At 47.3% G+C, this 25,941-nt stretch overlaps 2 protein-coding genes across 4 annotated transcripts in view; one reads left to right on the top strand and one right to left on the bottom strand.

The window, feature by feature from the left end:
• The window catches only part of TCP11 (t-complex 11), a 128,046-nt gene extending 122,605 nt beyond the window's left edge, over nt 1-5,441 (top strand). For all 3 annotated transcript variants that reach the window (XM_006180480.3, XM_032462892.1, XM_032462893.1), the window contains 6 exons: nt 1,571-1,791; nt 2,493-2,629; nt 2,886-3,103; nt 3,195-3,376; nt 4,115-4,281; nt 5,018-5,441. In XM_006180480.3, coding sequence (XP_006180542.2) covers nt 1,571-1,791; nt 2,493-2,629; nt 2,886-3,103; nt 3,195-3,376; nt 4,115-4,281; nt 5,018-5,250 — 1,158 coding nt within the window. In that variant the 3' untranslated portion in view covers nt 5,251-5,441. The remainder of the gene's footprint in view (nt 1-1,570; nt 1,792-2,492; nt 2,630-2,885; nt 3,104-3,194; nt 3,377-4,114; nt 4,282-5,017) is intronic.
• A 12,284-nt stretch (nt 5,442-17,725) lies between these two features.
• Nucleotides 17,726-25,941, bottom strand: part of ANKS1A (ankyrin repeat and sterile alpha motif domain containing 1A) — a 176,518-nt gene continuing 168,302 nt past the window's right edge. The window contains 7 exon segments of the mRNA XM_032462880.1: nt 17,726-20,415; nt 21,856-21,953; nt 22,820-22,990; nt 24,306-24,443; nt 24,978-25,064; nt 25,208-25,279; nt 25,496-25,621. Coding sequence (XP_032318771.1) covers nt 20,412-20,415; nt 21,856-21,953; nt 22,820-22,990; nt 24,306-24,443; nt 24,978-25,064; nt 25,208-25,279; nt 25,496-25,621 — 696 coding nt within the window. The 3' untranslated portion in view covers nt 17,726-20,411.

Below are 25,941 nucleotides of genomic sequence, written 5' to 3'. Positions count from 1 at the left end.
AAGGCAAATAGTTATCTGCAGAAGAGGGCATAGATTTGCTCCCAAATCCTAGAAGTCTGTGCTGTGATGCTTCTGTTGTTGCTTGCCAGAGGCTCAGTACAGCATCCTTACTTGCCAGGGACACTTCAGGTGTCCTTGAGTCTGCTGGATCAGAAGGCCTAAATGGTAGAGTGGCTTGTACAGCAGCCTGAACTTGCTCAGAGCCTAGTCTTACTCTGGTTCCACTTGAAATTGGCAACCTGGTGAGTAACTCTCAGTAAGTGCTGCAGGAGCAAACTCAACGTGGTGTGTGTTGCTTTGAAAATCCAGAGCCCAACTAGTGTTGTGGGTTTTTGTTTTTTGTTTTTTTTTTCCGTGAGGTTGGTTTAAGGTGTAGCAATTTACCTTTCACCTTGGAGGGGATAGCTGACACCTTCAGACCACTGAAACTCTAGCAACTTCACTGAAGTGATAGGCTCCTCAATTTTTGTAGGGATTATCTGCCATTATCTAGTTTGCATGTTTTTCTAAAGCATCTAAAGTACTTGCTACTTCCTGCTCATCAAATCCAGTGGCCGTGTGGCCATTTGAGTTCAAACTTCACTTATGGTACCAGTTTTGCATCAGTGAGGGACCAGTCAGGTGAAAGGAACCACATAGTAATTTGAACAGAGAGAAGTTGCTGTGCTACAGGAGCCTGCTGAGAGGAGGACCCCAGAGCCAGGGAGGAAGACCTCGTCCTCTTGCAGGGCTCTCACTAGCACCCTCTACCAGCAGAACTTAAACATGGGCCAGCCGGCAAAGGCTCAATACTTAAAGGGCCCAGCTCCACTTTCACAGAGATGGCACTGAGGGGTAGATTGGAACTGGGAGGCTCCAGATTGATAAGTGGCATAGTTTGTCATTTAAATCAATAGTATGGAGCAACTTTTATTTAAGATGAAGCTGACTGTTGGGATCTTGCTGTGACCACACAATATTCCTTTAAATTAAGCAGCCCTAAAAAAAACCCAAACTGCTGGAAAAATGAAAAAACAAAAACAGCAAAAAAAAAAAAAAAAAAAAATCCCCAGCCCTATCCCTCACTACCACCCTATTCTGTGTGTTACAAAGGCACAGAGATGAATGAGTCTCTGTCCACAGGGAACTTATATTTCTGGGTCAATAGACTATTTCAAAGGACTCTTAACAGTTCCTTTGCTTGTTTCATCCTTGCCCTGTGAAGTAAAATAATCTCAGAAATGCTTGCTTTGGTAGGTTAAGAGTACCTCATCACCATGTGACAGTGTGCATTTTATGTTTGTTGTACCTTGTGTTTCTTTTTACCATACTTCTTGGTTTTGCTCATCTCTTTATCTCGTTCTACATAGAAAATGATACACTACTGCTATAACTGATCCCCTAAAGCCTTGAACTATCATTAGCCCCTAAACAATGATAAATAACATCCTGTAGGAAATTTAGGGACCAGACTTCTTGATCCTTAAAAGACACAGGCTGGGATTTCTTTGGCTAAAGGTGCTGGCCACTAGAGAAAGGCTGGGGCTCTAAACAGAACGCAGCTCCTTCTATGACTTTCTTTCCTGGGCAGATCTTGCTGTCACTGCTGCTGCCACGCCAGAACCGCCTACGAAGTGAGATAGAAGAAGCCCTGGACATGGACCTCCTCAAGAAGGAAGCAGAACATGGGACCCTGAATGTCCCTCATCTCTCTAAGTACATTCTCAACATGATGACTTTGCTGTGTGCACCAGTTCGAGATGAAGCAGTGCAGAAACTGGAGAACATCACAGACCCTGTTCGCTTACTGAGGTGTGAAACTTGACTGCTGTTTCTTGAAACCTGCCTCAGCCCCTGGGCCAGGCACTGGGTTGCAGCCTCTGTCTGGGCTGGCGCTTCCCTACTGAAGACCTGACTAACTCCTCTTTTCTCTGGCCTGTTAGCTTTTCTTTTCCAAAGATGGCCTTAGATTGATCAGGCCCCCTGTGTACCATCCTACCATAAATCACTGGAGTATGAAATCCTTTATTCCAAGGAATTCAAACCTCTCTTTCTCAGGTTTTCTCATTGCAGTTCACACAATGAGGGGACAAGGATGGGAGGTTATCCCTTTTTCATAGCTATAGAAACCAAGACCCAGAAAATGGAAAAAAAAAAAAAAAGTGACCCCAGAATATTGTCAGAAATAGCATCACCTCTAACCCGACTTCCCAGGGAGATTTGTTGGCATGCTGGTATGTCTCCTTCCAGTGACTGCCTTTCTTAAGAGACAACAGAATGGCTGTTGTGGAATGGTCTGAAGGCCTCAAGGTCCAGAGACTTCTCTGTTCCTAGCTCTGCCACTCACTGTCTCAGGGCCTTGGGTCCTGGACCACAGTGCCAGGAGGCAGGACTGAGTTGGTTTTAAAGCCCCTCCTGACTCCAGAGTACAGTGACTGAATGTGCCGTGGGTAGGTTCCCCTCTCATTGGATTTCCTTTCCTAGTATAAATCTCCCATTTCCTCCTGTGCCAGGGGGATCTTCCAGGTTCTGGGCCTGATGAAAATGGACATGGTGAACTACACTATCCAGAGCCTTCAGCCCCAACTGCAGGAACATTCCATTCAGTATGAACGAGCTAAATTCCAGGAACTCCTCAACAAGCAGCCTCGTACGTATATGATTAGAGGGCAGGAGTGGGAAGTAAGACTTTGAGTCTGACTTTTATGACATGAGAGGGTATTCTGCAGCTTTGAGGAACAGAAAGTTTCTTCCTCAAGTAGGGGCAGCAGAAAGAAGAGTAATCTAAGCCAGAAAGACCCCCCACCAAGCACTTACTTACCAAGCAGGAGGCATCTTGCACCTTAGTTTTGAAGCCTCGGGGATGCAGATGCTGAGAGTGCTCGCACATGCTCTTCCTGTCACAGGCCTCCTCGATCACACCACCAAATGGCTGGCCCAAGCAGCGGCAGACCTCTCCATGCCGCCTCCCTCCTGTCCGGACACTCCCAACTCCTCCAGCGGGGTCAGCTCCTCTCCAAGCGAAGCAGCCATCAGCCCAGAGCCCCTCAGCCCTGCAATGGTCCTGTCCCAGGGCTTCCTGAACCTCCTTCTCTGGGACCCTGAAGATGAAGAGTTCCCGGAGGTAGGACTTGTGGGGCATTGCCCTGTGGTCGGATTCAGGACTTCCACGAGGACCTTCCTCTCCTGACAGCCTGCTCTGCCTGCTTCCCCAGACCCTGCTGATGGATAGAGCCTGGCTGCAGGAGCTGGAGGCCCAGCTGAACCAGTTAACCATCCTGGCCTCAGTCTTGCTAGTGGCCAGCAGTTTCTCTGGCAGCGTTCTGTTTGGCTCACCTCAATTTGTGGATAAGCTGAAACGTACAACCAAAGCCCTGATGGAGGAGTTTAACTCCAGGTGAGGTGCATGGATCTTTTTTTAGAGTAATGATGGGTGGTTTGAGGACCCAGGCAGATAATGAAGGATTGCTTATGTTCCACCAGAAACCACAGAAACGGTCCTTTGGAACCATCCACAAAGATTGTTCATATCTTTCCATAAGTGGTCTTGAGGCTTATGACAAAGAAAAATAAAACTTTCTTCCAAAAGGGTAGTATGGAGGACAGTTTACTACAAAATGATTCATTACCTTGTTTGCTATGAAGGAGTCCTGATCTAGTTGAGTGGTCTGGTCGTAAGTATATCTAGGAGTTGACCAGTCAGCATTATTGATTGAATATCCACTGAATGCAGGGTGTCACCCCAAAGGGAAAAGAGGCATCAGAAGGCCAGGTTTGTCATTGTAGTTGGTGAGAGTAGGACAAACGTCCATGGAAAATGCCCAAGAAAGTGTTAGAAATGTGTATGTGAAAATAAATTCCATGGGGCTAAAAAATACTGATGGATAGCAAGCTCCTGTCCAGAGCTGAATTTATATAGTTAATCTTGTTTTCTAAGAAGAACAAGGTAACATATGTAGAGAAAAGTCAGTATCGAGAGGGTGACAGTGAAGACACTGAGCCTACCCACTGGGCTCTGTGCTCCCAGGGCCTGGAGTGAGGGCAGGAGGATGGGTGGGGGCCCAGCCTCTGGTACAGAGCTTCCCGGGCTCAGGGCCACCCCTTGGGTACCAGCTCACTCTCCTTCATGGTCTAGGCCTGAGGAGGAGGCTATGGTGACTGTGAGTGAACGGGTGTCTCAGGAAATCCATCAAAGCCTCAAGAACATGGGCCTTGCTGCTCTGAGCAGCGACAACACCGCATCTCTGATAGGACAGCTCCAGAATGTCGCCAAGAAGGAGAACTGTGTCCGCAGTGTCATTGGTGAGCGCGCATGGGGGGTGGTGAGAATACTGAGGGGAGGGAGAGGCAGATCCCGACCCCGGAAGTCGGTTTCTGAACTGGTTAACAATAAAAGGCAGGATGATTGGGCAAGGCACTGTGTAGGTTTTAGTTTTTGTAAAATGCTGCGTTGAAAATACGTCCCTTTTAGTTTAAAGACTGACTGTGCAGTTCTAAGGAATAGTTGCACCCAAGAATTCATGACTTCTAGGTGTGGCATACTGGCCAGCCAACCTGGTTAAGTCATCTCTGGCCTTCTGGGTCATTTTTGGACTGCAGTCCAAGACATGTGACATCCCCCCCACCCCACTGCCAAGAAACTGATGCTGAATTAGGCTGGAGGACATCTTCCCGAAGCAGGAATCTCCTGTCCCATGTTGGAATGGAGGCTGTGAACTTGACCTTGCTCTTAACCTCTGCCATCTGATGGGTCAGTCTAAGATTCCCCTGTTATGTCAAATACTAGGATCTAACTGATGGGATACAATCTTTTGAATCGAAATTCACTAGCCCACTAATTTTTGATCTTTGCTTTGTCCTTAGGAACTAGGTAGCAGCCCCCTTCCCAAACAAAACAAATTTCCTTATCTCTAGGTGAGTGGGTAGGTCAGTGACTACCTCAGTTAACTTAGAACTTGGGTGAGTGGCGTGCAGGGGCAGTGTTTTTCCCTGAAAGTTGTTAGCCTTCTCCCTTCTCACTGTCTTCTCCTGCTCACAGATCAGCGGATCCACTTGTTCCTTAAATGTTGTCTGGTTCTTGGTGTGCAGCGTTCTCTGCTCGACCTCCCTGGAGGCCTGACTCTCATTGAAGCAGAACTGGCAGAACTTGGCCAAAAGTTTGTCAACCTAACACACCACAATCAGCAGGTGTTTGGCCCCTACTACACGGAGATCTTAAAAACGCTCCTTCCCCCAGCTCAGGCACTGGAAACAGAAGTGGAGTCTCTCTGATGGCACCGACTCCAAGCCCTGGCTCCTTGGACCCAGGAGAGAAGCCCATCATTTTTTTTGAGGGGACGTCATCAGTGACCAGCAGGGCAGCGAGCCCTCTCTGCTTCTGCGGCCAGTACACCACTCTGTAGTGACCAAGCATGTAAACACCAACTGGCCCAAACTCTTGCTAATAAACTTCTGAACTGCAAGCAAACCTCCACTCTTACTGTGCTGCAGCTGTGGCCAGGCCCTGTGTCCTCGACCCCCAGCTAGCCGAGAAGCCGGCAGGCCCCGGTTTTTCCCTAGATGCTCCCTTCAGCACACAGAGCTGAGAAGCCCAGACACCAGGTAGTAATGTTATTTTCTCTAAGGGTAAAGCATTTCTCTGAGAACTGGGTGTAATTATCCAAAATGTGAGTATATGGGCTTCTCTGGAAGTCAGAAATTTGTCCAGGTTAGTGCAGGATTGGGCATGATTGAAGAAAGTGGTTAGAAACCTCATTTCCACGACCAGATTCCCCTGAAGGTTTCAAATGAAGCAACAAGAAGGCGAGAACAGAAAGCCTCCACTTCCTCTTCTGTCACAGGGAGTCTGAAGCGGGGAGCCTGCTGGGGCCATGTGAGAATGGATGTTGGCCGCTGGCTAGCATCCTGCTGAGGACAGGTTTGAGTTCGTGGGCTTTCTCTCCCTCTCCAGTATCCGGTTCAGGCTTGGACAGTTAGGTTGGTGCCTGACTTGGGTCAGGCTTATCCTTGGTCCTGATCTTTAGCGGAGTGAGTCTCCTGTTCCCTCATGTCTGAGCTTAGCACCCCATTCTTCCTGACACAGGCGACATGCACTTCCAGTCTGGGATTCTAACTGGCAGTTGTGGTTGTGAGCTGCTGCTGGCATCACAAATGAGGGATATTCTCTGAAGGACTTGGCTTGTCTCCTGGGGTTGGAGAGATCCAGCCCCTCATTCTCAGGATGCCTGCAGAGACCAGCCCTGATGGAGCCTGGCTGAAATGAGGAAATGTCCCTTCAGAGTCGGCCCTTTTTTGGTATTGGATAGAAGAGAAAATGGAAATTCACTTATGTGCTCTCAAGGTAGGGTGAAGAGAAACAATGTTCTCAGCGTTTCAGGAGGTGGAGGGAGCTGAATATAATAGGCTTAACGTAGGAAGACTAACAGAAGAGGGTTAGAATTCCCTTGGCCCAGGGTTTTCTCCTAATTGACTTCCTTTTAGAGAGAAAGCCTAGGTGGGTGACAGAGCCAGGCCAACAGTGTGAACTTTACTGTGACCAGAAAGGCTGGAGGGCATAGATCATTCCATTTCCAGTCTTGTACCTAGACATCCTCGGGTGGAGAAGCCCAGGAAAAGGGGTATGTTTTAATAAACAGTGAGGCTTGCCTGGATGCGTTCTCTGATGTGCAGCTATTAATTTGGATTTTTTAAAAATCCACATTTTGGAAGCCTCATTGTCTTAGAGGCAGAAGTGCTGTCTCTGAAGTGGTGCCTGACCAGTGGTGCAGACCCTGGGCTGACTGTAGAACTTTGCTTTGTATTTCAGTTAAAACTTGGAGTGATTGATTTCTTAGACATTTTGAGTTGATTTTCTTGTGCTTCCACGTAGAGGAGACAGGGATCCTGACCTAAACAAGGGAAGATAGCTCCATTCAGTCCTGCCCACGGTTTGAGGGATATATATTTAATAAAATTATGGTAAAATACACATAATATAAACATTTACCATTAGAGACATTTAGTACATTGCCAGTGTTGTGCGACCCTCACCACCGTCTAGTTCCAGAATATTTTCATCACCACAAAGGAGATCCCACACCCATCAAGCAGTGATGTCTCATCTCCTCCCAGGCCTCTGGCAACCACCAGTCTGCTCTCTATTTCAGTGGGTTTTCTGACTCTAGATAAATGGAATCGTATGAGGTCTTCTGTGGCTGGCTTCTTTCACCTAGTATGTTTTTAAGATGCATCATGTTGTAGCATGTGTTAGAACCCCATTCCCTTTTGTGGCCAAATAATATTCCATTATATGGATATACCACATTTGTCAGTTGATGGATATCTGGGTTGTTTTCACCTTTGGGCTTTTGTGAATAGTGCTGCTATGACTATTTGTGTACAAGTTTTTGTTTGAACATTTGTTTTCAATGCTTTTGAGTATCTACTCATACCCAGGAGTAGAATTAGTGTGTCACATGGTAATTCTATATTTAATTATTTAGAAACCACTAAACTGTTTTCCGCAGTGGCTGCACCACTTTATAGTCTCACCAGCAATGTATGAGGGTTCTGATTTCTCCACATTTACACCAACACTTGTTTTCTTTTCTTAAAGTATAGGCATCTTGATAGATGTGAAGTGGAATCTCATTGTGGCTTTGACTTATATTTCCCTAATGGCTAGTGATGTTGATTATCTTTTCATATGATTACTGGGCATTTGCATATCTTCTTTGGAGAAATGGCCATTTTAATCCTTTGCTCATTTTTGAATTGGGTTGTTTTGTTACTGTTGTTGAGTTATAAGAATTCTTTATATATTTTGGATACTAGACCCTTGTCAGATACATAATTTGCAAATATTTTCTTTCATTCTGTGGGTAGTCTTTTCACTTTCTTGATAGTGTCCTTTGATGCACAAAGGTTTTAATTTTGATGAAGTCCAATTTATCAGGTTTTCTTTTCATGGATTGTGCTTTGGGTGTCAAGTCTAAGCACTCTTTGCCTAGGCTTAGATCCTAAGGATTTTCTTCTGCATTTTTTTGCTAAAAAGTTTGGTAATTTTGTTTTACAATTAAGTCTGACCCATTTCAAGTTAATTTTTTGTATAAGATGTGACACTTAGGTTGAGGATTTTTGTCTTTGTTGTTTTCTTAGCTATGGCTATCCAGTTGCTCCAGTATCATTTGTTGAAAAGGCTATCTTTCCTCCATTGAATTGCTTTTGCACCTTTATTCAAAAATCAGTTGGGCATATTTGTATGGGTCTCTCTGTGGGTTCTCTGTCCTGTTCCATTGATCTATGTGTTTTTCTCTCTCACTATTGACTACTGTGGCTATATAGTAAGTCTTGAAAATTAGGTATCCTGATTTCTCCACTTTATTTTTCTTTTTCAAAGTTGTTTTAGCTATTCTAGTTCCTTTGCCTTCCTTAGACTAATCTTGTCTATATTTACAAAAAAAATATGCTAGGATTTTGATAGGTATTACGTTCAACCTGTGTATCTGTTTGGGGAGAACTGACATTCTAACTATGTTGAATATTCCAATTCATGAATATTATATATATCTCTAGTTATCTAGATCTACTTTGAGTTCTTTCATCAGCATTTTATAGTTTTCATCATACAAATCCTGAACATGTGTTTAGGTTTATACTTTAGGAATTCATTTTTTGAGTGATTATAAATGGTATTTTATTTTTAATTGTGGTGTCCACATGTTCATTTCTACTATAGAGAAACACAGTTGGCTTTTATATGTTTACCTTGTATCTTGTAATCTTGCTTAACTTATTTTAATAATTTTTTGTAGATTCCTTGGAATTTTCTACATAGACAGTCATGTGATCTGGAAGTAGAGACAGTTTTATTTCTTCCTTTCTGTTATGAATGCTTTTTATTTCCTTTTCTTGCCTTATTTTACTAGAACTTCCAGCATCTTAAGACTTGTTCCCAGTCTTAGAGGGAAGACATTGTCTTTCACCATTAAATACAGTATTGTAGATTTTTGTAGATGCTATTTATCCAGTTGAAGAAATTCCCCTCTGTATTAGTCTTCTTATTGCTACTGTAACTAAGTGCTACAAATCTAGTGCCTTCCTTGAGACAGTGGACATTTATAATCTCACAGTTTTGAATGTGAAGTCCACAGTGGTGGTTGGGGCTAAAATTAAGGTGTAGGCAGAGCTGCATGGGGCTCTAAGGATGTATCAGTTTCCTATGGCTGCTGTAACAAATCACCACAAACTGAGTGGCTTGACAAAAATATACTCTCACATTTCTGGAGGCCAGAAATCAGTTCATTGGGCTGGAATCAAAGTGTTGGCAGGGCCATACTCCCTCTGGAGGCTCTAGGGAAGAATCCGTTCCTTGCCTCTTTCAGCTTCTAGTGGCCGCTGGTGTTCCTTTAAAGACCTGTGGCTGCATTATTCTAATTTCTGCCTCCACGGTCACATGGAGATCACATGGTCGTCTTCTGTGTGTATCTAATTTCCTTCTACCCCTCTCTTACAGACATTTGTAATTGGATTTGGGGCCCACTCACATAATCTAGGATAATTCCTCATTTTAAGATCTTTAATCACATAGGAAAAGACCCCCTTTTTAAAACAAGGTAATTAATAAGGTAATTGTTATGGATTGAATTGTCTCCCCCACTTCCCCCCAAATTAATATGTTGAAGTCCTAACCCCCAGTACCTCAGAATGTGACCTTATTTGTAAATAGGGTCATTGTAGATGGTTCTTAGTCAATGTGAGGTTATACTGCAGTTGTGTGGGTCCCTAATCCAATCTGACTGGTGTCCTTATGAAAAGACACATGCCACATGAATAGATAGAAACATGTATAGAAGTACAGTAGTGTAGAGAATCAGGGAGATGCCATCTACCAAGGCTACCAGTAGCTAGAAAAGCGGCATGGAACAGATTCTCCCTCACAGCCCTTAGAGGTAACCCACCCTGTGGACACCTCTTTCAGATGTCAAGTAAAACAAATATATTGTCTGTTTAAGCCACTCAGTTTGTGGTGCTCCATTACAGCAGCCCTAGGAAACTGCTAAAGTAACATGAACAGGTTCTAGTAATTAGGACCAGGTCTTTGGGTGGCCATTATTCAGTCTACTGCAGCGGAAGAATCTGTCCTGGACCTTTCCAGCTTCTAGAAACTGCACATTCCTTGGCTGGTAGCCCCTTCCTCCATCTTCAGAGCACATCACTACCACCTTTGCTTCCATCACATCTTCTCTCTTCTTTTGACCTTTCTCCCTCCCTTTTTAAATATTGATTATATTGGGCCCTTCTAGATAATCCAGGATAAATTTTTCTGCTCAAGACCCTTGATTTTAATTACATTTGCAAAGTATCTTTTGCCACATAAGGTAACATATTCACAGGTTCTGTTGATTAATTAGGGTGTGGACATCTTTAGGGAGCTATTCTCTATTTCCATTTTTATGAGTTTAAAAATCATGAATAGGTGTTGAATTTTGTCAAATGTATTTCCATACCAATTGATAAGATAATGTGATTTTTTCTTCTTTAGCTTGTTAATGTATTGAATTTTATTGATTAATCTTCAAATATTGGCCAGCCTTGCATCCCTGGAATGAATTTCACTTGGTTATGATGTATAATTCTCTGAATTCCATTGGCTAATGTTTTGTCATGGATTTTTTATGCCTATATTAATGAAGGGTATTGGTCTATAGTTTTCTTGTTTTGTATTTCCTTTGTTGGTCTTGGCATCAGGGTAATATGAGCTCATAGAATGAATGAATTAGGAAGTGTTCTTCCTTTTGTTTTCTGGAACAGATTGTGTAGAACTGGTGTTAATTCTTTAAACATTTGGTAGAATTCTTCAGTGCAATCATCTGGGCTTGAAGATTTTTTTTTAATTGTGGATTGAATTTTTATAGTGCTACTCAAAGTATGTATTTCACATTGAGTTGTGATAGTGTGTTTTTTGAGGAATTGGTCTATTTAGTTTAAGTTGTTAAATTTATGTGTTAAGAGTTGTGTGGAGTACTGTTATTACCCTTTTGATGTCTGCAGGGTCTGTAGCGAGGGACGTTGTTTGATCCTTGACACTGGTAATCTGTCTTCTCTCTTTCCTTTTTTTTTTTTTTTAATTTTATTTTATTGAGTTATAGTCAGTTTACAATGTTGTGTCAATTTCCAGTGCAGAGCACAATTTTTCCGTTATACAGGAACATGCATATATTCATTGTCACATTCTTTTTCACCATGAGCTACCACAGGATCTTGTATATATTTCCCTGTGCTATACAGTATAATCTTGTTTATTCTATATATACCTGTCAGCATCTACAAATTTTGAACTCCCAGTCTGTCCCTTCCCACCCCACTCCCTGCCAGCAACCACAAGTTTGTATTCTATGTCTGAGTCTGTTTCTGTTTTGTATTTATGTTCGTTTGCCTTTTTCTTTCTATTCTTTTTCTTTTTTTTTTAGATTCCGCATATGAGCGATCTCATATGGTATTTTTCTTTCTCTTTCTGGCTTACTTCACTTAGAATGACATTCTCTAGGGATATCCATGTTGCTGCAAATGGCGTTATGTTGTCGTTTTTATGGCTGAATAGTATTCCATTGTATAAATATATCACATCTTCTTTATCCAGTTATCTGTCAGTGGACATTTAGGCTGTTTCCATGTCTTGGCTATTGTAAATAGTGCTGCTATGAACGCTGGGGTACAGGTGTCTTTTTGAAGTAGGGTTCCTTCTGGATACATGCCCAGGAGCGGGATGACTGGGTCATATGGTAAGTCTATTCCTAGTTTTTTGAGGAATCTCCATACTGTTTTCCACAGTGGCTGCACCAAACTGCATTCCCATCAGCAGTGTAGGAGGGTTCCCCTTTCTCCACAGCCTCTCCAGCATTTGTCATTTGTGGATTTTTGAATGATGGCCATTCTGACTGGTGTGAGGTGATAACCTCATTGTAGTTTTGATTTGCATTTCTCTGATAATTAGTGATATTGAACATTTCTTCATATGTCTATTGATCATTCATATGTCTTCATTGGAGAATTGCTTGTTTAGGTCTTTTGCCCATCTTTGGATTGGGTTGTTTTTTATTATTAAGTCATATGAACTGTTTATATATTCTGGAGATCAAGCCTTTGTCAGTTTAATCTTTTGCAAAAATTTTCTCTCATTCTGTAAGTTGTTGTTTTGTTTTGCTTATGGTTTCCTTTGCTGTGCAAAAGCTTGTAAGTTTAATTAGGTTCCATTTGTTTATTCTTGTTTTTATTTCTATTGCTTGGGTAGACTTCCCTAGGAGAACATTTTTGAGATGTTTGTGAGATAATGTTTTGCCTATGTTTTCTTCTAGGAGGTTTATTGTATCTTGTCTTATGTTTAAGTCTTTGATCCATTTTGAGTTTATTTTTGTGTATGGTATAAGGGAGTGTTCTAGCTTCATTGATTTACATGCTGCTGTCCAGTTTTCCCAACACGATTTGCTGAAGTCTTCTCTTTTTCTTTGTCGGTTTGGCTACAGGTTTGTCAATTTTATCAATCATTTCATGAAACAAACTCTTTGTTTGACTGACATTTTGCTATTTTCTGTTTTCATTTTCATTTACTTCTGCTTTTATCTTTATTATTCCCTTCCTTCTCCTTGCTTTGGGTTTATTCTGCCTTTTTTTTTTTTTTTTTTTTTTTGAGGTTCTTGAGAGTAGAAGCATAGATTATTGATTTAAGACTTTTCCAATATATGCATTTACTGCTATGAATTTCCTTCTCAGAACTATATTACCTTGTCCTACAAATTTTGATATGTTGTATTTTCATTTTCATTCAGTTTGTTTATTTTGATTTCCCTTGAGATTGATTTCTTGTTGACTCATGGATTATTTAGAAGTGTGTTGTTTCCAAGTGTTTAGAGATTTTTCTGTTATCTTTCTGTTACTGATTTCTACTCTGATTCTATTATGGTTCAAGAGACACTGTGTATTATTTTAATTCTTCTAAATTCGTTGAGGTTTATTTTATGGCCCAGGATATAATCTATCTTGGTATATGTCCTGTGGGCACTTAAAAAAAAAAAAAAAAAGAGGTCCTATTGGTTGGTGGTGTTGAGCTCTTCTATATCCTTGATGATTTTCTCTCTAGTTGTTCTATAAGTTGTTGACAGTCTCCAGTTGAGTTGAAGTCTCCAACCCTATTTGTTGTGTTACTCTGCTCAGTATACCATAGAAATTTACTTCTCACAGTTTTGGAGGCTGGAAAGTCCCAGATCAAAGTCCAGCAGGGTCAGTTTCTGGTGAAGACTGTCTTCCTGACTTGTAGACAGTTGTCTTCTTGGTGTGTTCTCACATGGCCTTTCCTCTGTGCCTGTGTCTGGAGAGATCTCTCTCTTCCTCCTCTTGTAAGGCCAGCAATCCTATTAAATTAGGATCTCACCTGATGACCTAATTTAACCTTAATTACCTTCTAAAAGCCCTATCTCCAAATACAGTCAAACTGGGAGTCAGGGCTTCAACATAAGAATTTTGGAGGGATGCACTTCAGTCCATAGCATTCATGGATTTATCTGTTTTCCTTTTTAGTTTAGTTTTTGCCCCACATATTTTACAGCTCTGTTGTTTGGTGCATACACATTTAGGATTGATATGTCTTCTTGGTACATTGACTTTTTATCATTTTATAGTGCCCTCCTCTCTCTTATCATTTTCTTTGTCCCAAAGTCTACTTTATATTAATATAGCCACTCCTTTCTTTTAATTAATGTTTGCATTGTGTACTTTCTTCCATCCTTTTACTTTCAACCTGCCTATATTATTGTTATTTGAGGTGGGTTTCTTATAGACAGCATATATAGTTTAGTTCATGTTTTCTAATCTACTCTTCCAATCTGTCTTTTAATTGGTGTTTTTAGGCCATTTAAACTGGTGTAATTATGGTATATTAGGGCTTAAGTCTGCCATTTTTTGTTTTCTAGTTATTCTGTTTGCATTTTTCTGATCTGTGAATTACTTAAATAGAAATGGAATTTTAAAATGTTTATCTTATAGTGTCTTTTGAGTTCATTTCCTTGAATAACTCTTGGTGTTTGCTCTAAGTATTACATGTACAAATAACTTGCCACAGTCTATTAGTCTCATCATTTACTAGTCAAGTATAGAAACCTTACCTTGTCAGACATCCCTTTACCCTCCTCACTTAAAATATGATTGTTTTAAATATTTCTTCTACATGCATTTAGAATCACATTAAACTGTTAGAATTTTGCTTTAAGCATTGAACATAATTTAGAAAACTCAGGAAGAGAAGGGAAGTCTATTGTATTTACCTATATTTTTTTCTTAATGTTTGTTCATCCTTCCTGATGTCCCAAGGTTGCTTTTTACCTTCCTCATTTCCTTTCTACCTAGAAAACGCACACTATTCTTTTAGGATAGGTCTGCTGGCAATGGAGATCCTGTTTTCCTTCATCTGAGAATGTCTTGACTCCTCTTCATTCCTGAATAATATTTTTGTAGGGCACAGAACTCTGGGTTCACAGTTCTTCTCTTTCAGCACCAGAGAAATATCATACTACTTCCTTCTGGCCTCCACAGTTCTGCTGAAAAATCTGCTGTCATTCAGATTACTTTTCCCCTTAGGGTAACGTGTCATTTTTCTCACTGCTTTTAAGAATTTTTCCTTTTGTCTTTCATTTTCAGAACTTTAATTATGATGGAATCTTGGCATGGATTTCTCTTGGTTTATCTGGTTTGGGATGTGCTTAGCTTTTTGAATCTGTGTTTCTTTTGCCAAATTTGGGGAGTTTTCAGCCATTATTTTGTGGAGTACGTTTTCAGCCCTACCCTCTTTCTCTCCTCCTGGGACTCGCTGACACACATTTGATCTTTTGTTACAGTCCCATAGGTCCTGGGGACTGTTCATTTTTTCCCCCCAATCTATTTTCTTTCTCTTTTGCTTCAATTGAGTAATTTCTATTGTTCTATCTTCCAGTTTGTGAATTCTTCTCTTTCTTGTCCATCTGTTGCTGAGCCCAAGCACTGGATTTTCATTTTGGTTATTGTATTTGTCTGGAGAAGCCTTATTACTGCTGGGCGATGGGTGAGTTCTCCACCAGGCCTCCTCTGATGTCACCCCAGTGGGAGTGTTGGGGTGCCTTGTTATGTAGTGGAAGTGATGTCTAGGCTCCCCACTTGGCCTTTGCTGGCCTGTGTAGGGTCAGGGGCTACAGTTTTTTCCTGTGGTGTTTGGCTGGAGTAGAACAGTTTGTGTCTAAAAGCTTTCTATCTTGCGAGGCTGCCATTTTCCTGGTCCTCTGGCTGGAGAGAGAGAGTAGGCTTTTGTTTGGGCTTTGTCTGTGTCCACTGGTATTTCTACCAAGGGTTTTAATTGTACTTAGAAGAATAGGGAAAGTCCGTCTACTTGATCTTCCTGGAAATAGTTCACAGCTATTGTCAAGTTGTCGTTACATGTGGTGTAAACATTATTTTCAATTGGTTCTTTTTTAATGGTGCATTTTGCTATGCAGAAATGTTTGATTTTTATATAGTTGAATATGTTAATCCTTAAAAAAATGGACTCAGTTATGTAACATGTTTGGAAAGACCTTTCTCATACCAAGATTATGGGAAAGAAAAGTCTCATTTTCTTCTAGCTTTGTTGGGGTTTCTTTTTTTTTTATATTTAAATATGTGAATCATCTGGAACCTATTTTGGTGTAAGTAGGAATAGAAATTTTCCTGCACTGTCCCCCCCCCCCCCCATAACTACCCGCTTGTCTTAGCTCCATTTACTGGATAATAAATATTTTATGGTGTTAGGGAAACTCTTTAATTTGGTAAATGTTTATAACATAACAGTGATCCCAATAGCCAAGTCATAAAAAAAAGAATTCTAGAGGCTGTGCTGAGCAGTGGAGAGGTGAAATGTCTGCCCTCTGTGGGTGTTTGTGGGGAACAGCCAGTGCTGTGTGAATTCCTGGTCCTGGAAGGTCCACCTGTCCCTGTCTGCTGGGCTTCATGGGGGGGACCCTAGACACACTCTCTGTGTCAGAAGCCAGAGGTGCTGAATTGGACACAAGGGCGTTTTGAGCTGCGCTGGAGAGTGCTCCAATTTGCAGAGCTCTGCCTCCTCAGAGGCCTGGTCTCTGCCAGGGCTGCTGTATCTCAAGCCATCAGTGGTTACACCCCCGCTGCCAGTGCCTGGACCACAGAACCTCTGTGGAGGGCGGACTGGTCTACCTCACCTTCCACCCTTCCTACTCCTGCAGCTCCTTCTGCCTCCAGGTCCTAAGGAGACCAGTGTGGAGATACACTGACCACAGGGAGTCAGAGGGACTGGGGAGGTAGGAGGGGAGACTGGACAGATACAGTCCTGTTGTGTGTGTCCCACCCATGCCTAATGTGAGGCCACCCCAAACTACTGCTCCCACCAGTCCTCCCTTCTGTCCAGCTCTGGTTCCCTTCGGTCAAGGGCAGCACCACCTGTGGCTCAGATGGCAGGCCTGGGAGCCCTCCACAAACTGGTCCGTGTCTCGCCCCCAAGGCACGATCAGCACAGTGGTCCTGGGGTTGGGCAGTGAGTCATAAGCCAGGCTCTTGAGTGGTGCCAAAAGGGATCATGATAATGGCACTGTGTCCTGGTACCCTGTTCCCGGGGAACAGTGACTCTTACTATGACCAAACCTTTCTCTGGCTGTCAGGTTTTTTTCTGTTTAACAAAGAGGTGCCAAAGCCAGGGAGCGAGGGGGTGTGAGGACGATGACCCCCCTTGTCTAGAACTTGAGCCCTCCGCCGGGCCTCAGTCTGCTTTCCCAGTTTCAGTGCCTCAGGAGCTCAAACTGGAAGTAAGAACCTGGGTTTTGGTGTGTCTGCCGGTAGCTGGCAGAAGAGAAAATCATTTCCTTGTTCTGGGCCTTGTTTTCTTCATAAATACAGCCAAGTATGGAATGAGATAAACGATTTTCTCTCTTAAAGTCCCTTAACAAATGGAGTATTTCACAGAAACTCATGAGGAAGAGTGTTGGGTTCTTGGCAGCACAGCTTGAAGCCCCTGGACTAGATGGTGTTGTCGGTCCTCTGCAGCTGGCTCTGGGCAGGTGTTTTAACCTTTTTGAGCCTTGGTTTCTTTCTCTATAGAGATGACAATGCTCAGTAAAGTGTGAGTGCTGGTGGGACGGTGGCCCATAAACGTGACAGAAGGCGGCTCCATCAGCAACGGGTTCTTAGTGTCTTCTGTGCCCTTGCAGCCCTCCCCTCCCACCAGCAGCTTGGCGTCACCCCTGCCTTCCCTGCTGGCGGCTCTGTGCGCACTCCGTCCCTCCTGGTCCCTGCAGCCCTGGGACCGTCTGCTGGGCCTTGTGGCGTGGCTTTGGGCCAGGAGGTAGCTGTGTCTGCTTAAAACTTAACCTCCACAATCAAACTGAGTTCCTGTAGGACAGCTCCTCCATAGCTCTAGAGCCCCATGCCGCCTTGTAGATCGACGTTCAGTAACTGTCTGTGGGTGACCAGCCCGGGCCAGGGTGTGGCCCCTGTCGGGGTTGAGACCAGATGTTCCTTAGGAGGTGAGGTGAACTGCATGCAGGGCCCTTCCACCTGGACAGGGTTAACTGACTGACAGGCCTTCTGTTGAAGAGGCTGCCCGAGCGGATTCCGGAGCTTGTCCCAGCTGGACATGGCGGATCCTCATCATCACCCCAGAGCCAGCAGAGCCTGTGCCCGCACTTCTGCCAGAAAAACAATTCAGAAACTTTCCAATTCAAGGAGTCCACAAAGTAAGGCTGGTTTCATGTTGCTTCTCATTTATTAATTCAGTCTGTTCTAAGTTGTACAGTTATGAAAATAACAAAACCAAAGCCAAACGCCCAAGAATATTTACACTCTCTTCTGTAGTGAGGTCAGTCTATGTTGCACAGATTGGTTATGTTTGGTACCACAAGATGTTTGTAACTTAGACAAAAATCAGACAGATTAACAATTATATGTACAGTAAAATAAAAGGAAGTCATTCAAGTATCAAAATACAGACACAAAGATTAAATAACATTTTATTACAATTCAGCCCCACTGCCACACCATTAGCAACAACACTTTGTGAACTGCGTCTGACAGTCGTCCTGCAGGCCCGGGCATCTCAGCGCAGGCCGAGGGCAGGCCCACTTGATAACGTCTTGATGCCACAACTACGCTGGCTGCCTGCTCGGCCCGAGGCTTCTCAAGGGACTCGCCCAGAGTTACACAGAGCGCTGCAGACGCAGAGCCTGTCGGGTGGGAAGCTCTGCTCAGAGTAGCTGCAAGCAGAAGCGCGGAGCAGAGTCTGTGCTGGAGCAGGTACCAACCCACTTCCAGTCCCGCCCGAAGGGACCTGCACAGTTCAGGACCAGGCTGCCACACTGCCTGCGGAACCTGCCTCAGGGCTTCTCCGCTTGAAGCCTGTCCTTAATGTTAAAATATTTCTTTCTAGGGAAGGGAGAGTACCTGTCCTGGAGAAGGAAGAGGAGTAAAAAAGAAGGATCTAGTCCCTTCCTTTTTTATTCAGAAATAAACCAATCTCAAAACCCAGAGCCAGAGCAGATTAGCCGAGTCTTCCCAATATGAAACACCCTGAATAAATAGAAGATATAGCAGCTTCAAGGGGAGGAGACACCTACTTATGACTTAAAAACAAAAGGACAGCTTGAGGAACTCATTGTAGTGTTTACACTGTTTTCTTTTGGGACAGACCACCCTCCAAGAGAGGCTACTTCCAGGAGACCTGGCTTCCTGGGGAGGAAGGGGGCACCGCACATGGTGCAGCAGCAGCTGGTCGCTCAGTCAGTGCGGGGTCCCTCGCCAATCCTGGGAGGGAAGCAGGGACTGAATACTGCACCAGGGGAACCGATGGGACCCCTCCCAGGCCCTGGAAGCATCAGGAAGAAGTCAGCCTTCTGGGTGTTGAGGTCCTTGTTTAGTACCGAGCAGGGGAGGATCGCTTGCCTCTCCCCGAGTGGGCGTGACTCCCAGGGCCTGCAGTGTGGATGCCTTGGCAGAGCAGGAACCCAGGGGCCAGCCTCAGGTCAGCAGGAAGACACGGCCTGGCTTTCCATTTCTGGCCAAACACGGGTGGCAGATATGCCGCAGAAGGTGCCCTGCATGCTCACCACCTTCGCTGGGAAAGAGATGTGCTGCTGGAGCCCTGACCACTGACTGGGGACCAGACTGGACTGTGCCAGCAAAGCAGGCCTGCTGAGGTACCCGTGGGAGGAAAGGCGCCCCTCTGCTCCCCACTCTGGAAGGTGCTGGATGAGCAGCAGAGCTGGCTCTGCCACTCAGCCTCACAGGAACGAGCCCCTCTGATTCTGCCACCGCCAGGAGCAGCAGCACAACCAAGGACAAAAACAAAAAGCAAAGCAAAGCAAAGCAGGAGCGCTCAAGCGGCAGTGGTGCCCTAGGATGTCAGCTTGCCCTCAAGGCCACATGGGGCAAGAATCAAAGTGTCACCTAATTTAGCCTTGTCTACACCTGGAGTCAGGGATGAGCCCAGCGGCCGAAAGGAAACAGTCAAAGCAATTAATTCAGAGAACCAAAGTGAGTCCTAATCACACAACCTGATTAGACAGATCACCGATCGGCAGGCAGCAGTCTCAGCTGACCTACCCATTAATGCCCCAAACAAAGCTGCTTTTCCTCCGGACTCAGCCAATCTGAGGTCACCAGCAAGCCTGTGGGCAGGCAGCCCAGGGGAGTGCTCTGACCACCGCCAGGTCCAAGACTGTGACCGAGAAGCGGCCCAGGCATCTCCATTTGGCCCCTGGACCTTCACGTCTGGAACCCCAGAAACGGAGCACGAGCCTTTGCTTTTGCCAGGTGCCTCTGAGGCTGTGTCCAGCTCTAGACGGGACAAGAAGTTGTGCCGTTCAGAAGGAACAGCAGCTGACTGGGTTGGGTTTGAAAAGCAGATTCTAACAGACCAACTCAGTCGTTCCCCGTGTACCTGCTGCTTTCAGGCCAACCCCCCGCTTCCTCTACAGACCTCCTTGACCTCTCCAAGACCCCGTCCTGAGGACAGAGGGCTGGACCGGCTGGACTTCTAGCCCATCTCAGGTCCCCTGTTCTGACCCTATGGCCATTTGTCCAAAGATTGGCAGTTGAACCTAGAGGTTTGAGCCAAGTGTTGAAAGTTCACTTTATAAAAAAAATTTTTTTTTTTACCATTAAAAAATGTTTTCTGGACAAGTCACTTCTTGACCCTCTGGAGTTCCAGTCTCATCTGCAGAGGCCTGGGATGCTCCTCCACAACCAGGGCAGGGCTCACTCTGCGAGACCTGGCGGTGGCAGGCCCAGACCACACAGCCAGGAGAAGGTCCTACAGGCAGACGTGGGACCTGGGTCTTCACAGCCGCAGGTGAGATGGTGGCGGTGGCAGCGGTGGCGGGAGCCTGTGCTCCCTGCGTCTGTTTCTGCAGCACAGTTGGTTCCTCAGTGGCTCAGCTTGGCAGAAGCAAACACAACGGGGGGAGGAAAGGGTTAACCAAAGGGGCCTGCACAAGGTGGAGGAAACGGAAAGGAAACATGGAAGCAGAACAGAAGGTCCCTCACAGCCTCCCCTGAGCACCCTCCGTGGCCTGCTCCGAGGGCCCGCGGCTGCCTCTGGCTTAGCACGTCTGCTTGGGAAGGCACGAGGACAGCAGGCGGAGGACCCGCCTGGGCTGTCAACTCGGGTTTCAACACTAAAGTAACTGCCGTAATTGACTGGCTTTCCTACGGGACTGTGTGATGTCTGCAGTGCCGCCTCCTGCCCTCTAAGCTGACCTGCCAACACAGGAGGACGTGAGGCCTCTTCAAAACCTCAACTCTGCAATCCCAGCTGCTGAACTGCTTTGAGGTGACGGATTGCACAGCCTCCCTTTTCAGGAGGAGTCAAGAGGCTGAGGGCAGTTGATCAGGGAGGGGAATGACTATCTTTGATCCCCACACTGTGGAGAAGTGTCGGGAAGCTCCTGGAGGACCCTGAAGTTGCTCAGCCCAGGGTCCCTGTCCTCAAACAGCTCCATTTTGTGAAGGAAGAAGGTGCACCACGTGAGCAGGGCACTGGCTTCCTTCTTGCTGGGTCCTACAGGAAGGCCCTCCTCAGTGAGCTAGACTCTAGAGCCAGTCTGTGACTCACCGGCGAAGACCCAAGGGGCCACCCCATTCCTTGGAGTGGAAAACCCCTCGGGACCAGGAAATCTGCTGAGTGGAGCCAGCCTGGGGGTGTTCAAATGCTCAGACCCCATGTTCTGGAGTCATGCGTGTGTCCCCAGGCCTGGCACAGTCCTGGGCCCTCACAGAAAGCAGTCTGACCCTGGTCAAGCCACGTCACTGAGCTCAGGGTCTCACAGGGGGAGGCCAGCACCTTGGAGCAGGAGAGAGAGAGCGGGGCCGCGGGCCGGCTGTGAGCAGAGTGCAAGGGGATTCCGGCCCCAGGAGGTCACAGTGCTTGGTTGTGTCGGGAAAGGTGCAAACAGTTAGCTCTTGGCAGCGGCACCCAGCTGGGGCTCCGCACAGATGGGAGAGGAGAGCTGACAAGGAGCCCAGCCCAGCAGAGGGAGCTGCCACTGGCGCGGTGTGGACGCTGCTGGGAGACTGCCCCACCCTCAGGATCCACAGTGCCTGCCCGCCGAGGCCCTCGCGGTGCCCACCTCAAAGGTAACTCACCCCCCCTCCAAGCTGTCCTCGCCCAAGGGGGGATTCACAGTGTCCGGTGGTGTTAGGTACAAGCTGTGAGTGTGCAGTGTCTAAAGCTGCTGCCCAGGAGAAGAGGTCCCAGTGGGTGGGGCCTTGGCGTCAGCAGCTGGAAGGAGAGTTGAGAACAGCAGAGAGACTGGACGGCAAGGCACGTGAGACTAGTGGAGACAGGGAGTGAGTGCTTAGAAGATAGTGGTCTCATACTTGGTGCTGAGGCTCCGCTTAGAGTCTGGCTTGGGGTCCACAACCCAGGAGACACTGGCATGGGACTGGGCATCTGGCTCCATATCAGGTGGTTCCAGCTGCCAAGGAAGAGGGTAAGGAGTCAGGGAAACACTGCGTCTGGGCCAGGAGTCAGCAGGTGTCCCGCTGTCCCTCCCCACCGCCCCCAGGCCGTGCTGGCATCAGTGTCCCGAGGGGCAGTCTTGTTCTCCTCAGCCAGAGAGCGAGCTTCCTGGGGTTGGGGGGCAGAAGTGATACCTTCCCTGGAGCAGAGTGGGCCAGCCACCTCCAGGCTCTCCAGGGGCAACTTGTCCTGGGGATTTCTTGGAGCTGCTTAGGTAAAGGAGCCTCGCTCTGCCTGAGCATTGTGCTCTAAGCCCCAGAGCTGTTCACAGTGGTAGGAAGGGGCTAAGAAGTTTGGAAACCCCAAGCCTTGGGGTGCTCTGGTGGGGCCAGAGGCAAGACCCAGCGGGCACCCCTGACCTCAGGAGAGGACACACAGCAGAGTGACAGAGGTCTAAAGCACAGACAGGGACGGCAGGAGGGCAGCTCAGGGAAGGCGGTCACGCAGGCAGAGAGGGAGAGGCCACCAGAGTCACAGAGAGCTCACGGTCACTTGGGGAGACTGACACACAGACAGCAGGAGGTGTAAAGACCTTGACTCCAGGACTAACAGACGGCAGCGGTAGGTAGGAAGGACGGTGGGTGGTGCAGGTGTGACAGTAACAACAGCGACTATCGGGGGGCAGCGGCACCTGGGGTGCGGAGCAAAGCAGACAGACACAGGGTGACGTTACAGGGGCTCGTCTGTGGGCCGTGCTCCCTGCAGCCCCATGACGGCAGGGGTGGGAGCAGGAAGCCGCCTGCTAGAGGGGCTGGCCATGTGACATGTGAGAAGCCCCCCTCCTCACACCCGGTTCCACCCCAGCCCCGGGGACCCACGTACCGCTGACTTCCTCACACCGACCCGAGGCTTAGGCACCGGTTTAGAAGATTTTGTTTCGATCATCTCAGCAGCAGAGGCCCCCACTGGCCTTGACTTCTGGGCCTGCAGGGCCAGCTGATAGGCCACCTCAAATGCCTGTCCCAGCGTCAGGATGATCTCATAGGTCAGGTTCTAGGAGGAACCAGAGCACAACATGAGAGGGGGTGGGGGAGCATCTCCTCTAACACCTGCCCCGGGCTCACGCCCCTGAGCACAGGCGCAGGTGCCATTGCACAGGTGACAGGAGTGCGGTCAAGGCTGCCAGAACACTGGGTTTGAAAGCGGAAATCTGTCCTGAGGCAATTGATACATTAGGGAACAATCTGAGCAAAACACATTTTGCATTCCCTCACGTGTGATCTCAGAAACACCGGGTAAATGCAAAGGCTACCCAGCTGACCCAAGTCACCTGGGAATACTATAGAAAACCGTGCCGCCCGCACATGGTAGTTCAGTTTTCCATGGGGCCCTGCTACCTGCTGGGAACCATCAAGGCAGACCTTCAGAGCCGCCACCCACCACCCCCAGTCCTCTCCTCTCTGTTCGGTTCCTTGTCTTCCACCTGCAGACAGGCCGGCTGGGTGGCAGAAGCGAGGCACACACTTCTGTAAGCCAACTTCAGGTCCTTCTCCAGGTAGTCAGTCATGCTTATTGGAGTATTTAGGTATTTCTCAACCATTTCATGTGGATAAAATGGTGCTAGTGCTTTTAGCTGGGAGCACGACGCCGTGGGAAGAACTGGCTGACCCAGGAGATGTGAGCTACAGGTAAGAGGACCACGAGGATGATTCTGGGGTGGGTTACCTACTTAATCTTCAAACTAACCCCATGAAGTCAGTTACATTCTATCCTCTTTGTGCAGATGAGGAACCAGGGAAGTGAAGTTTCCGAGATCATACTGTAGGGCCAAGAGTCTGAGACCAGGCCTAGAGCAAGCACTGCAGCCCTGGGGCTGGGAGGGCCGGGGAACTAGCTACTCTCCCGGGGACCGAGGGACCTGGACAAAGGTCTGGGGCCTTGTCTCAGGGCAGCTGCCATTGTCACTGGTCCACTCCCTGTTGGCACTGTGTGTGATGGCTCCCCTCAGCCCAGCAGCACTGGAGTCCAGCCTAGGCAGGAATCTGGGGGAAGAAAACTTACTGTCCCCAAGAGGGAAGGAGAGGGACTTTCAGGGAGCTGGCCCAGCTGGAGGGCAGGTTGATAAGCAGCCCAGGAGATGAAGGCCTTGGCTGACCCAACACTCAGCTAGAAGCAGGAAAACTTGTCACTAGAACCTGGGACGAGCTACTGTTATTCCCCATGCTCCAGTCTCACTGCCATATAAAGAGGATGGACTGGATGTTCATTTATGAACCAAACATTTGCTAAATGCCAACCAGGTGCCAGGACACTACTACACTGAGGCCGTCTCGGCGCAGGATCCCCTCCAGCTGGGGGCTGCACCTACCACATCCACTGTGCTGAAAACATGGCAATAGTGATGGCTAGTCTGCAGGTCCTTGGTGATGTAGGCAAAGGTACAGAGGTCCTCCGGGTCCTGGGCTGCACAGGAAATGTTCCGGATCTCATGCTCCGCAATGACATTCTGTCGGGAGAGCAGCGTGTGGAATTCTCAGGCACCCTGAGGGCATGCCTCAGCCCCTCACCTTCGCCACCCTTTTGTCCCAGCCTAGGGCATTAGCCAAAGGCCACTTCTTGTCTCTTTTTTTGGGGTGGGGGTGGAGTGGCGCCTAACCTTGTCCAGTTTAGATTTGGGGTCTCCATCCTTGAACACGGCAACTGAGGGAGTAAAATGTTTGCATCCAACCAGCAGATTTCCAGCCCCTTCTGCCCTCCAGGGTGGGGTCCCAAGCACAGGGACCGGGGGAATCTTTGCTCATTAAGTGAATCACAGCATTAAAGGCCTGTGAGCAGGGTAAGTGGCTGATGGTGGCCACGATAAGGAAGACAAGCTACTTGGGCGAGGCCCTGGGACCAGGATATGTGCATGTGGGAGAGACAAGCACCTGGACCAGGAGAGGGACAAAAGGGGCTGGGGACACTCGAGGGAAGACACCAGGTGGCAGGGGGTGAGGGACCAGGAGAGGGCCCCTTGCAACAGCACTTGTGGAAAGCATACCTTGTTGGAAGCATCAATGAACTTGACACCTTTGTAGGTGATGGACAGGATGATGGTGGGGATCTTCTTCATGTGCTCGGTGGATTTCTAAAGGAAGCAAGGGGAGGTGCCGTGAACACCCCTCCTCGGGGCTAAGCCCTCTTGGAGGCCCAGGCAGCTGCAGCTGGTGCCCCCGTTTGCTGCCTTCTGTCCTAGCCACCCCCTCCACACCATCCCCCCAGATAACCTACCCGCATCTTGGCACAGGCGTCTTGTGTGGATTCTGTCCCTCGCAGGTCTTTGATCAACATGGAGCCCAGGTACTGTGGGAGTGAGCAGTGGCCAGGCTTAGGAAGTCCTGTGTTATCACAATCAGGTGGTTCCCTCTCCCTGGGGCTCCCTCCCCCATCCTGGCTGGGGAGGCCCCTTCCCCCAGGTGCTGGGAGGGTCTGAGGAGTCAAGAATGGCAAGGGGCCCTGGACTCGACTCGGGGTGGAAGGCAGGAGACCGGCCAGGCTGGGAGGGCAGGGGCTACTCACATTGGCTTCATAACCACAGGACTCGAAGATGAGTTTCTCTGGCTGGTGTTGCCAACTCTGCACAGGGGCATAGGGGGCGGCCAGGCTGGGGGGCCGAAGGGTCAGCTTGGCCTCTCGGTGCTCCTCCTACAGAAAATGTGCCCAGGTCAGCTCGCCCCCTCAAGGAGCTCCTGGGCTCCCCACCCAGCTCCAGCACTCAGCCACCGTGAGGAGCCCAAGGGCCAGGTAGGGAGGGCAGGAGGCAGATGAGCCATTCACATGCACTGGGGTCAGGGTGAGGCCCATCTACGCCAGACAGAAGGCAGAGAAGCAAGGACCTGAGCCGCCCACAAGCAGGCTCAGTAGGGAAGGTCCTGTGGTGTCTGAGATAAATCCAGATCTGATTCCCAGGTGGGAGGTACTTCACAGGGATAGGCTGTTTGGGGTTAGGAGGCCTCTGGTCCAAG

This window comes from Camelus ferus, chromosome 20 (assembly GCF_009834535.1).
Source record: "Camelus ferus isolate YT-003-E chromosome 20, BCGSAC_Cfer_1.0, whole genome shotgun sequence".
In the NCBI taxonomy this organism is placed as follows: Eukaryota; Metazoa; Chordata; class Mammalia; order Artiodactyla; family Camelidae; genus Camelus; species Camelus ferus.
The sequence above is the reverse complement of the archived record's forward strand: the minus strand, read 5'-3'. Positions and strand labels throughout refer to the sequence as shown.